Source organism: Taurulus bubalis, assembly GCF_910589615.1.
Source record: "Taurulus bubalis genome assembly, chromosome: 3".
In the NCBI taxonomy this organism is placed as follows: Eukaryota; Metazoa; Chordata; class Actinopteri; order Perciformes; family Cottidae; genus Taurulus; species Taurulus bubalis.
In genome coordinates, this window is record NC_136591.1 from 33,542,518 (window position 1) to 33,556,225 (window position 13,708).

Here is a 13,708-nt window from a genome sequence, read left to right on the forward strand (position 1 = left end):
GCAGAGTGACCACATGCATGTCCTTTGGATCTTAAAAAGGACGAGCAGGAGCAAAGGTCCACAGACTGACGTTTTCTCAGACGTCAGACCAGGTGTGTAAACGTCCGACCCAGAGATTCATTAACATGGACCTGCCTGTGCAACCTGTCAAGCATGTACATTGGGCACACAGTTACATTATTAATCAGACAACATTTAAATGTCGGATCTGGGAGTCTGTTTCACATCTGGTTGTGGTCTTTGCAGCTGGGGAGCCAGTGGAAGGTCACATGTTCAAGTCACCATGCAGAAGGGGGTCGGAGGGATTGGTGCTCATGGGATGCCTTTTCTGTGAAGGTCAGAGCTGTCCTTAAGGCGTGAACCTTTTGTTGGGAAAGTTAAGTAAATTAGACAAATTTCAAGTCACTCAAACAAGTCCAACCAAAAGTCTCAAGTTAAAGACAAATTTGATGTCATTCAACAAGTCAAAGTCAAGTCCTCTCAGATGTTCCTGGACTTGTCCAAGACAAGTTTTTAGTTCTTTGAGACGATTCCAATTCAAGTCTGGGGTCCTTGGAATACAGATACAAGTCAAGTTTCAAGCCATCAGGTCCCGTCTCTCAAGTCCTCCCAGATGAGTCCAAGATGAGGCACGAGTCCTCAAGAGACAAGTTGAAGTCTTAAGTACATCAAAAGGAGTCCAGGTCAAGTCTGTGTTCCTTCGAACCAAGTCAAAGTTGAATCCCGCCGGATGAGTGCAGGTAAAACCTCAAGTTCTCCCACGTTCCCAGACTTGTTCAAGACAAGTCTAGAGTTCTTAAAAACAAGTCTAAGGTTCTTTGGGACGAGTCCAATTCAATCCTTGAAATAAAAGATACAAGTCAAGTCCCTATTCACTCAAACTAGTCCAAGTCAAGCCATAAAGGAGCAGTCCTACTGCTGTCTCAAGTTCATCGAGAGGATTCCAGATCAAGTCTGGGTTCCTTCAGGAGAGGTCAAAGTCTAGTCTAAAGTCCTATGAGACAAATCAAGTCCTAAATCCAGCAGGAGTACAAGTCAAATAGTCCTCCCAGATGTCCTAGTCAACTCATTCAGACAAGTCCAAGTTAGTCTCAAGTCATTCAAAAGTACAAGTCTAAAATCCTCCTAAACAAGGACGAGTTTCAAGTGATTGCGTCCTCTTATTAGTCAGAGTGTGTGATCAAACGACAGCAGTGATAAACAGCGGATCTTATTTATTCAAATAATGCAATCTGTTTGTTTTTTTACATCAATGTTGTTTTAAATAAACAGGCAGAGAGCTGAAAACAAAATAAAAAATATCAGACAACACCAACTAAAACATAATAATGTTCTCTAACAGTACCGAATCATCACAGAAAATTCCTTGTGCTTTTTTTTAAAGTCCGACCCCGTTTGTCTCCTTCTGAATTCAACTCAGAGGCTGAATTAGTTTCACGTAACCCAAAGCAGTTCTCTGCTTGAGAGGAGACAAAAAAAAGCACAAGAATGTCCATTCATATCTTCATAGGGATGAGAAGGTTCAGGACAGCACCATGCAGACACTAGCTTTGGTTGCTAAATACAGCAGAAACAGACTTTATGCAACGATGGAAATAAAGACTTCGAAACAGAGCCATCTTACTTCTCTGCAATGAGGAGCGCTGCGACGTCTCCTGATGACGAGCGGACTACAAAGTGCCAAACACAGGTGGACGTTGCTCAAACCTCCCGCCAACAGGTGCAGGAAGTTAACAACTGAGGTTTACGTGCTGTACGAATGTGGAAAATTACATTTCAGTAAAAGTCCGTCAGGTCTGCCGACGACGAGCTTGAATTCTTTTCAAGTCTGGCTGGACTTTGAATCATACTTTAATAACAAATATGGATTCTTGACAGTTCATGTAATTGTTCTTTGGAAACCTGACCCGTGTGCCGTCACATCACATCGTTCTTTATGCTCGAGAAGATGGATAAAACGCAGCTGAACAGTATCTTAATCAAATGGTTATTCTACAAAAACCATCACAAGTTGAGATTACTTCAGTGAAATTTTGGGAGGAAGGTGTGAACAAAGCTTCACTTCTTCTCAACCTTTCTAGAGATATTTTTTATTTAAAATTTGCCTGTAAAAAGTACAATTTCAGTATGAGATAATAAAACAGGAACAAAAAGGACTGAACGTAGTAAGAGAACCACAGCAAAGGGCCAGGAACAGAATGATTTTCATAATTATTTCTAATCCATACAAATTACTGATGTTCCTAATTTCAAGATATGTTTAATCCTTTTGTCATTGTTTTTCATCCTACAAAAATGTGTTTAACAAATCGTGTGTACAAAGCTTTAGAAATACCCTGAAAGAGGAGCCTTCCTTTATTGATCGATACAAGATTTTAGTTAATAACTTTAGTTTCTGTGGATTGAACACCGAGAGAACCCAAAAGTGAATTTACTTAATGTATCCCATTCGTACTGTTCATAAGGTAATAAATATGCATAGCCTGTGTCAATGCACCGTTTGTGATTGCAAATCATTACAAAATCTGTCAATAAATCATGAGGCGCTCTCCCAGGGTTGTACATTCAAGTTTGGAGTGGAACGGTCAGTTAGTTCTTTCAGTTAATTTGACCAGGTGGGATTAAAACACCTGTTAATGAGAAACCCCAAAATGTCCCATTACATAAATACTGATAAAGGAAGATGGATGTCTGCAACGAATGATTATTTTTTTCATTAGAAATTCATACATTTTCCTTGATTAACTAATTCATTGTTAGCCGAGAAAAGGTTAAATATAGTGAGAAATGTCCCAGAACCAAAGCGGATGTTTTCAAACTTCTTGTTTTGACCAAACCTTTTACAAAGATATAAAACAGAGTTAATCACATTTCAGGAGCTGAAACTGAACGACATTTATGGCAATCAATTCAAACGACTAATAGTTTAATCTTGAATGGTATCTGCGAGCTGGACTCTAACAATGAAAACTCTGAACTCAAGGCCACCTTTCTACCTTCTCCGGAGCTTTCAGTCACGTGGGTTTCCAAGTTGACAAAATAATTCATTTTTTGTTTAATCACTATTTCACAGGTCAAGATGTAACTTTAACTGATTGAACTGTGAAAACACAAAAGGCTGAAGCTGTTTTCAGTCAATTAATCACTTAGTTGATCGACAAAAATGTAAGTTGTGTAATTCATATAATGTCAAACATTCTGCGTCATCAGCTTCCACAGCGTGATGATTGGTTGCTTTTCTCTACATCTTTGGGTTTGAGACTGATGTTCAGACAGAAGACATTTGAAGGCCATGATGCCTTGTGCCGGTCACTTTTCTGACATTTATAATCAATAATGAAAATAATTGTTTGTTGCAGCCTTAGAAAACACTTTATGTTCTTAACTGATACGCACAGCGGAGAAGAAGAAGAATCAACGCAAAGAGCTCCATGTTTAGTCGCAGGAACTAGAATTGGATTTGTTTCGACTTTTGGACCAAAGAACCTGCAAACGGGACGGCATACAAATACTTTGTTGACTGTGTAGGATTACTCATATCTCTCTTATGCAGTCAGTCTGACATACTTTTCCAAAATACCTCGGCCCCATGATCTCCATCATTGCCGATATGCTTTGTTAAAACACCAGTTTGATTACTAAGCAGAAACTATGTTAAATGTAAATAAACTGCCGGTATTCTCGATACTTAAATGCTTCACGTCTTTCTTTCGTATCATCTTCACATGCATTTGGCTAAAAAGGGGCTGAAATCGGCACAAAAACGTGGCTTTACTGGGTTAAAACTTCACTTTTGCTGCAGCAACAGCCACGATCACAAACCCGAATAACAGAACTTTAATGTACGAGAGCGTGCAAGCGTGGGAAAACAAATTCCCAACTTCCATACATTAGTGCCGGCGGTGGCTGTAGAAATATGGCTTTGGCGGGAGGGGGAGGGGCTTCAAAAACCAACACAAACCTAAACTAACATCTCAAATTTCACTTTCAACCTCCGTCCTCGTCGCCCGTCCATTCACACTTAAGGCCATCTCCATTTTCCAAACAGAACAGAGATTCATACAGATAATCAGCTCAGACAAGCAATTAAATAATCATAAAAACAGATGTGTGAGCAACTCACCGGTGAAAACAACAAACAGACAGACAAACAAAACGTCCATATTATAGAACATTATCACCTATGTACAATGTCTCTGATCAAAACAAGACAGAAAACAAAAATCAATCTGTCGCCGGATGTGATTCCTCGATGAAAAAAGCAAAGTAAGAGTTCATCATCAGTAAGGTGTCGCTCTTCCTTTTCGAGTGGAAAGAGAAGACGTTTGCTATTATAGCAACTGTAAACAGCAAGAAAAGACAAACAGGTGTCTTCATTCCCTTTACAAACAACACAAGATCACCTTCTGCGCCCACATTCAGGAACAAAACCAGTTTCCCCCTGCTTTTTATTTTCTTCTCTTTTCTCTGATAGCCATTATTTTCCTTTGTGTCACTATTGAGCTACTTCACTGTACATCTCGCCACAGTTATCAAATAAAGTCCTGGACATTAAAAATCAACTGCAAATTAGGTAGAGAAAGCTTTTCTTTTTCATTTGCTGCAAAATATTATTCTTAATAAACTTAATCAATGCTGCAATAAAGTGCTAAAGCAATGGCACAACAAAAGAAAGGAAAATATTGAATTTCCAGAGCCAACATGTTAAAGAAGATGCCTTTCATGCCTCTGGCGTTGATTTTTAGAGTCAATATTAGATAAATGTGGCAATATTGAAGTGACTACAGTGAAGCACCTTATTACTTCATTTCAGAATTCTGACAAAAAATAGGGTGCAGGTAAAAAAAAAAAAGCCCGCAGAACACTTTAAATAATCAGCTATCAATAAATAAGAAACCATGTGCTAACATTGACAGTCTGTAGACGGTGGACTGGATCGAGTCTGAGGCCAGGTAAAAAAAAAAAAAAAATCCAAAAGAGAGGAAAGGTTTCTGCTTTCAATATGTTGTTGGTATCTGTTGTTGCTGTTATGGAGACATTCACTGAGAAAGAAGAGTTCAGACTGGTTGTGATGGGGGGAGCGGGACGCAGGAAGTGACATCACACCCTGAGGAGGTCCTCGTCACTGTCATCCTCGTCCCGTTTCCTGTTGGCTGCCGCGTTGTTACCGTTATTTAGGCCCGAGGGGCGAGGTTTGCTGCTCTTCCTCTTCCTGTCCGACTCGTCCAGGAGGCCCACCAGGTCCTCGTCACTCTCCTCCTGAAACGAAGGACATCTGTGAGCGCCAGGGGAAAAAAAAACACGCAGAGAAAAACAACAACACCTGGACAGATGTTGGGACGATACACACCTGGAGGAAGGGGCTGCGATGGGCCGCAGAGTGCCTGGGGATTCCGGAGGACTTGACCACTCGCACCCCAGGGACGCTCAGCACCTCGTCCTCGCTGTCGTCGTCGTCGTCCTGCTCGTCCAGCGAGAACGAGCGCAGGCCGGCCGTGTTCACCGGCTTGGTGGTGATGTGACCGTTGCCGTGGTTACTCCCACCTCGGTGGGAGGACGAGGAGGAGGTGGACGCGGGAGAGGCTTCGAGCTCCTCCATCAGCCACTCCATCTCCTCTTCGCCCCCTTCTTCGTCCATGTTGACCTAAGGATTTAGAAGTTAAAACACACAGTCAAAATTGAGGCTTGTGCCGAATAAAACAATAATACTTGACCTACTCCGTAGGGTTTAAAAATTATTTCAACTGGTGAGAGACTGCGTAAACCGATGCACAAAGGCATTGACCTGCATGTGGCTGACAACATGAACCGAACAGCTGCCAGGCAACCAACATTTCCTTATATTTTCACGATGTGGGCCGCCGTCAATGATTGGATGAATTGAGAGAGGCATTTTTTAGATGCAGTGTCTTTTAAAAGCAAAAAATTCCAAATAACTAAGTAGTTGGCTGGACAAGTGCGTTCACACTGGAACTAGAAACAGAATTGATTCACTCATTAGATCAACCTACCTTGGAATATTTATAGGCGACTTGGTTTCCTCTCCTGCAGCAGCCAGCAACCTTCTGGATCACCAGCTCTCTGTTGATGATGATAAGACAAACAAGCATTCATATTAAATGAAAAGAAACGTTAGCTAGATCTTTTAGCTTCCCTGCTCTTGTTGGATGCTGGTGATCTCACCTCCTCTCTTTCTTGTGGAGCAAAAGCCCGAGCAGACAGACGGACAGAACCAACAGCAGAAGACTCAGCATCACACCCACTGCCTGGCTCCGCCTGGAGAGAGCAGGAGGCTCGCTGTTGTCTTCATCAGACTGGGTAACAGTTCTGCAAAGAAAGCAAGAAGGAAGATATATATTAATATTTGCCCCCTAAAATACTTCTGGCGTAATAAACTATATTCTACTGTAAAAGAAGAAGAAGTTTGCTCACGTGAGACCACACACAGCGTCCGTGTGCCACACAAACAGATACTGGCATTCATCCGTCTCCAGCATGAACTCGGGGATGCCGACGCCTGCCGAGGGGTTACAGTGGAACATGATGGTGGACGACACCGTTTTGGTCTTCTCCCGCCCACATGGCGAATCAGAGGGCACCATCACATCCAGGTTTCCTCCTGGTGGGAAAGCAGAGGCGGTTTTTTAACATGGATGAGCGGGATTGTGATGTTCCCGTATTAGCGAGAATCGACCAGTTTGAATGATATGACAACTGTAAGTTAGTTAAAATGTCTCTTTTCGGAAAACAGTTTAAAGTACAAAGGACTAGCGGTCCCTGCGTGTTTCAGAGCACCAGAGTTTAGAAAACCTTCATTTTACTAGTGCAGGGTCTGACAATCTCCCCTCTCGACGTGTACATCAACTCAGACAGACATTCCTCCTAATTTTGTTTGATTTATCTCCAGGAAACCGTGTTTGTGTCAAATTTCATGGAAATCCGTTGTGGAGATTTAGACCAAATGGCTACCAAACAAACACTTAAATCCATCTTTAGCTGCGATTCAACCACTTTATTTCTAAGTAAATACAGGGGAGACATAAAATACATTTTCACGAAACTTAGCAAGAATTTACCTTTAATGTAGTACTTGGCCTTGCTGGAAGAGCCAATCCTGCGTCTGTAGGACCCGTTGAGTTTGACCTGGCAGATGTTGGCGCCGATACAGGTGGGCAGGGAGTTGTTGGTGATGCCAGACAACTGGATGTGGTAGACGTAGCGGTCGCCGTTGGGACGGATGTCTCCAGACGCCTGATGCTGGCTGAGAGGAAGGGGGTAAAAACAAGGCTAAACAGACCAGAAAATAACATGTTCTCCATAAATTAATACATGAGATATTTTGGAGGAGGATTAAGAGGCAGGCGGACAGGTGGCGTGTGTGCTCGTGTTACCTGAAGTAAAGCGTTCCCAGACTCAGGCTGGCTCCAGTGTCGGGAACCTTGAACGTCCCGTTCACCATCTCCACCTCAAGCTGCTTCACAGCACACGCCGACCGAGTCGCCCAGCCAATCACAAACTCGCATGACGCCTCATCAATGCTGTTCACGCAGAAACAGATTGAGATGGTTTATTTTGAGCAAGCGGAGTGGATTTAAAACCCCAAACTTAGAACACAACTTTTATATGTAAAAGATGTGCAAATTCATTAGATACAATACATTAAGGAAGGAGTCAAAGCAGGTCATATTGTGTCAATTAAAAGCTTAATAATGTGTGTGTTACCTGATGAGTGCCGGGCGTCCAACAGTGGAGCCGCAGCTCAGCTGTAATACAGTCTTGGCAGGCACGCCGTTACCGCAGACATCTTCTCCCGCTGAGTAACTGACGGTGATCTTTTTATCTGCAGAAAGTAGTTTGAGAACTGTGATCATGAACTTTTCTAATGCACGGAATCAAATCACAGCTGTGAGGGCCACTCTCTTTACCTCAAAGCCTGCACTGATTTCTGTTTCATTCAGAGTCCGTTTTGAGTTGTAGAGCAACAGTAGTTAAATATTAAAAGCCTTGCCAATAGCTTTTTTTTAATTCTTTTTTTATTCTACAAGCAACATAATATGCATACAAATGTTAGTCCTAGGATATTTGAAACTTCAAGCAGATATTATTCTCCTCAAAAAGTCCTTCATACAGCACACTGAAACGTACATGACTTGATTACCCACCGACATAGCTCATTTTCTGGGTATAAACTCGGCCCAGGGTCTGCGTCACTCCTGCTGCTGTGCGCCGGCACACGGTTGCTCCCTGTGGACAACCCGGCAATCCACCGTGGATTCCCTGACACAGGTTAATGAAGTACCTGGGGACAGAAGAGCCAGAAGAGAGAGTCGTATTTGTCAGGACTCGAGAAACGAAGGTTCGAGTGATTTAGGCGGCCTTGCAGATATGTTCACTCATATGCAGGCTTCAGCAGTATTTATTCTGTTTTTTGCATCCATTGTGAAGCAGGGAATATTATCGATGCTAAAATATTTGTTGTATTTATTTATATCTAGTACTTCTAGATTTAGGTGCAAAAACCTCACAGTCGGCTTAGTTCTGCAACTAAAGGTGGAGCAGTCATGCCCAATATAATAACAGATACAATCCTCCCCCAGATCATGAACATCATGACACTTTTTCAATAACTTTCAAGCTTTTTTTACTGCCATTTTGGATTTTTGGGATCTTCACATTGCATTATGAAAGGAGGAGTTGAGGAAACCAAGACTTACGAATCCCCTCGGTGGCCAAACTTCCACGGCTCAGTGAGGGAGGACAGGGTTCGGAGGTCGAAGGTCTGATGCTGGCTGACCAGCTTACACTCCATCTTCATCGGGGGACAAACCGCGCTGGTGCGCCACTGAAAAGTGGCCGAACAACCCTCCGTCTCCGAGAGCAGCTGTGGAGAGCCGCGGCCTGCAGACTGGTCGCAGGTAAACAATATGGAGGACTGATGCTTAGCAGATTCTGAAAGAGAGAGAGAAAAGGCAGAGAAGTCATGGAAGTGCAACAAAAAAGAAAGCATTTTGGAAGGTTTAAACAAACATACATCCACACAGGTACATTGAAACAGTGAGAAAGATTAGTCGTTTATGTTAATAAGATGGAGACATTTTTCACCTCTACATTTTGATTCCTAAACTTCCTAAATCAACGTTTCAACGCATGAGTAATAGTTGGAGTAATAATGGGAGTTCACAGAGGCGGCTTCATCTCTCTGTGTTTTCATGTGCTTTCCTCTCTACTGTCAAAGAGCTGTTACCTGCATTGCAGAATCCCCACTTCCTGTCCTTGTCATAGTCGGCAGTGGTGGCACACCAAAATTTGCCTTCTGTGCGCTCGTCTTTGGTGCACGCTGTGTACGACTTCTTCATGAGAGTGAAGGGGAACACACACACACCGCCGTCATGTGTCCCTGAAACGCACAAACATACATATCAACTACTTTGTTCAATTGCCTCCAAAAAGTTATGATCATATATAATTATTATGCTGTATTTTTCTCCTGGTAGTCTGGAGTCCAGTGTGAGAAAAGTATCTTATCTACACTAACCTTACTAATATAGAAGACCTACCTGGAGGGCAGGGATCTCCCCCACCATACTGCATCAGTACAGCGTCCTCGTCATGTTTGTAGTCCATCGTCATGACCTTGCTGATGCCAAACGATGAGGCGGACTGGTTTGAACCTGAACCAGACACCCGGCAAACGGCGCTCTTCTTGCAGGCCGGCTCGGCCACGGAGTCGCAGACGTTGATGTGGTAGATGCCCGAGCTCGCTTGTACCTGACATACAGAGAGGTAACTTCACTACAGAGTTTAAAAGAGACAGCGTTTGTGGTTGCAGATTGCAACCAACTGAACCCCCCTTCGTGTTACCGCAGTTTCACAATTGTGTCTGAGAACTACAGAGGCATTCAGATAATGGAAAACCATGAAAGGCTCTCGCTGGAGCCAGTGTTTGGTTTAGTCCCTTAAGGGCTGCCGTAGAAACATGGATTTAATATTCCACCTTTACCTTCCCAGATGAAAATATTACAACTACTGAAATAAAGAAACAAAAATAGATTTAACAAGATGACGGGATTATTCATGTGCACCGTATGTCAAATGTGATCTTGGCGGACAGACAACACGCCTATGGAGCTCACCTGGACTTCACCAGAGAGGGTGGACAGTTCAAAGGTGAACTGGAGCTGGGAGTCGGTGAGCTGGCACCCGCTGGTGTTGGTGTGGGTGGCATCTGAACAGACTATAGGAGTCGCCCACTCAAACAGATAGACACATTGCTGCAGCCTCAGCATTTGTGGAGAGCCCTGGGTGAAGATATAAAAAAAAGGCAAGTGCTCAAAAATCCACCAAGATGTAAAGTAAACGATGCATGTGCGAGTATTCTTATCATAAAAGGACATCAGAGTGTTGACTGACCAGGTCCAGGCCTCTTTGGCAGGTAAAGATGATGGTCGAAGTGTAGTTCTGTGCAGGATCAGCCGCGCACTTGGTGGAGCTGTTGTAGGTGATGGACACTTCCCCTGTTGCACTGTTGATCTCAGGGCCGCTGGTAGTCCGCCCAATGTCCTTTAAGAGACAAAAAGAGTGTGAGAGAGAAAGAGGTGGAGGCACCGTTATTGAAAGTGACAGGAAGAGAAACAAAGAATCATCATCATATATATTCTGTACTTATGTAATATTGTTACACTTGTGTAGCCATTTCCTTTAAATTTGACTGCTTTACTTTGTTATAAAAATGTAAAATCCATGTGTACATACATAATGAGCAGATTTGCTTCAGCCTACTCCACAATCTTTACACGATCATGTACAGTCTATGATTTCTGCTTTTTCATTGGGAGACATTTTTTGTTCTTGGTTTGTTTGCTTTTATCGTTTCTTTTATCATGAATTGTTTGCATAATTGTTCAAAGACCAAAAAACATGAAAATGTTTCTTTCTCTGAATATACCCCCCTTATTTTTTACCTACAATGGCCCTAATATGCAGTTGCATAAATGTGCATTTTCTCTAATTGTAAAATAGGAATTTTCTTAGGATCTTGTTTTTACATATAAAATAAACAAAAATACATTTTAAATAAATTATGTGGCACAAAAAGAGACCATAGTGCATTTCGAGCCACCAAATATATATTTACAAAATTCCTTTTGAATACAAAATGCAGCACAAACTACGCATTGGTCATAAATAGCTGGAACCTGAAAACCAGCCTTTATAATGGCTGTGCCTGTTGTCATCAAGACGTGCCAATCTTTGCTTGTCATCAGTGCTCTGGTTTTCATTATAAAAAGGCATCAAACCACATAACAGTGAGGTCAAGGTAAACGGTCCTTTATCTCCCTTGTATAAAAAAAGTGTGGTGGAGAATGTGTGCGTCTGTGGTTGTGTTTGCTAGTGTATTACCACAGGCGGTCCATTGTCAGGGTCTGTGCAGACGGCGGCTCCAGGGGGGCATGTGACCCCGGGGATGGGGTTTAGAGGCTGGCAGATGTTGATGTAGAAGTCTGGAGATCCGTCACTTTCGTCCACAGTCTCGTCTGAAAGGACACAATTAAGAGGATTAAAAACAGAAATGTGGAAACAGTATATTTTCAGATGAATGTTTTTGCCCCTAAATGATGCGCATGGATGAAAAATCCTCACTGGCATGATGCATAATGTGCCACATTTTGATTACCGTTATTTTGAGAATAGATTCAGAACTCCATCACTGCATGCAAAGAAACTCAGCATATGACATGATGACACTTTGGCCCACTGACCTGTTGCTGTGTAGTATCCACTGATGTGGATGAGAGGAGTCAGGTCTATGAGAGCAGAGCCGTTCCTGACTGAACACTTTACCTGAAAATTGCATCAAAAGGAAGCAAATAAATGCCAGTGGTACATCCTTGTAATGTCACAGTAATAGTTTTCTGGCCTCAGAAAGGCAAACTCAAAGCAAAGGAATTCAATCATTATATTCTATACAGTGGCTGTTGAACGTTTTCTGTCAATGTTTTTTCCTTTTGATCCTTTAGAGTTTTGAGAAGTATTCTGGAACAAACGAGTCGGGTACAATCCCAAAAATTCCTACAGCGTCACATAATTCAATGCTGCATTGCCGTCTCCTTTGATAATCCTTGAGAAGCTGATTGTAGTCCACCTGCAGACTACACTCAACGGAAATTCAATTTGCTGTATGAAATGACCAATGCGGTGCTAATTTACAAAGGAATGCTCAATGTTATTTTTTATAATTATTTGCTGTTGCGAAAATCTACTGAAGGCCCTGAGAGGAAAGTGAAAAAATAAATTCAGGTACGGTCCAATTTAAAAAAATCTTTCTAAAAAAATCTTTCTAAGCTACTGCTTCTTGTTTCATCTGTGAAAGCAAAGAAAACAAAGTTTGGGGGATTTTTTTCAAGTGTTTATTACGTGTTTGTTGTTGTAATACTCATTTTGACCACAAGAGGCACCCCTACCCCAAGTTATAAATGGGACTAAAAGCATTCATCCACTTTTCTTTCAGATGAGTTTTTATTTATTCATGCACTCAAAACAAAAAAAGTACATATATCGTGTGTTAGCAAGTTATGTAACATTACTGCCGTGTCTTTCTTTTGGCTAGAAATACATTTTAAGTGGGCGCCAATGCTCTTGATCATATTTAGAGCATGGGCTAGTGATCCACTTCAGCCTCTTGTGGCTGAAATGAGTATTACAACAACAAACAGAAAAGAAATCCTGCCAAAATGCCATCTGCCAACCCATTTTTACAGGTTATAAAACAACAACAAATTGACTGAGAAAAATCAAAAGATTCTCCTGGCAAAAGCTTTTTTATTTTAATTTGTTCTCATGTCATAAACACAGCCTGTTCTCTGGTGATTTTTTAAAAGGTAACGATTTTATCCCAGCACACACATACAAACACATGCTGGGATCAGGTTGTGTGTAATTCATAACTTCACATACATTTGAATTGCAAATAAGCACATTCCTTGTCAGTGAGTTCTTTCCTACTTTGGAGGGGAAAACCTGATTAGCCAAAAGTTTCCCAACATTTGAATTTTATTTACTTTATGAAACAGGCCGAGCATACCGAGAGTCACTGTGTTAATAAACAAAACATACTTACTGGCTGTTCGCAGACCAGCGGTGTGTGGAAGGAGAAGAAGTGTGTGCAGGTCTCAGCATTGGAGTCAATGAGAACCGGCTCTGGCGGGGCTGAGACCATCTTAGGTGGCCTGTAGAATCGCATCCATGTGCACAGTTTTGCAAAAAAAGATTCATCATATATTTTAAATAACATTTAAACATAACTCCATCATATGAAATGTAATTATATGAAAAGTGCATTACATTCAAACAGGTCACTAACGGGTAATAACTAACGTGAAAGGCACTTTAAATGTCTTTAAAGTGACATATTTGGAACAAATAACTCTTAAAACAAAAAACTCTTAAAACAAAACAAGAAGAAAAGGATGAACTAAATCTTTAAAGAAGAGCTTGGATGCAGTCTGCCCCGTGCGTTTCAGATTTAGAGTGACATTTTCAAATAAATTACTGCCCTTGTTTTTTTTGTTTTTTTTATTAAATTGTGATAATGTGTTTTGGGATTTCAGGATTGCTTTTGTTGAGTTTTTATGTGAAAGTGCTGATTATATAAGCACTTATCTTCCTCGTGCTTTAACATGTTTTGTTTCTGTATCTGATGATTGATGAA

General features: G+C 41.6%; 1 protein-coding gene across 1 annotated transcript in view; it reads right to left on the reverse strand.

Annotated features, from left to right (window-relative positions):
• Positions 1-4,888: 4,888 nt before the first annotated feature.
• The window catches only part of igf2r (insulin-like growth factor 2 receptor), a gene marked incomplete at its 5' end in the record, with an annotated part of 40,080 nt that continues 31,260 nt past the window's right edge, over positions 4,889-13,708 (reverse strand). The window contains 17 exons of the mRNA XM_079214817.1: positions 4,889-5,259; positions 5,351-5,644; positions 6,012-6,081; positions 6,184-6,327; positions 6,433-6,619; positions 7,077-7,261; positions 7,392-7,538; positions 7,723-7,840; positions 8,163-8,299; positions 8,715-8,949; positions 9,245-9,397; positions 9,558-9,768; positions 10,134-10,298; positions 10,411-10,560; positions 11,401-11,534; positions 11,760-11,841; positions 13,118-13,226. Coding sequence (XP_079070943.1) covers positions 5,101-5,259; positions 5,351-5,644; positions 6,012-6,081; positions 6,184-6,327; positions 6,433-6,619; positions 7,077-7,261; positions 7,392-7,538; positions 7,723-7,840; positions 8,163-8,299; positions 8,715-8,949; positions 9,245-9,397; positions 9,558-9,768; positions 10,134-10,298; positions 10,411-10,560; positions 11,401-11,534; positions 11,760-11,841; positions 13,118-13,226 — 2,680 coding nt within the window. The 3' untranslated portion in view covers positions 4,889-5,100. The remainder of the gene's footprint in view (positions 5,260-5,350; positions 5,645-6,011; positions 6,082-6,183; positions 6,328-6,432; positions 6,620-7,076; positions 7,262-7,391; positions 7,539-7,722; positions 7,841-8,162; positions 8,300-8,714; positions 8,950-9,244; positions 9,398-9,557; positions 9,769-10,133; positions 10,299-10,410; positions 10,561-11,400; positions 11,535-11,759; positions 11,842-13,117; positions 13,227-13,708) is intronic.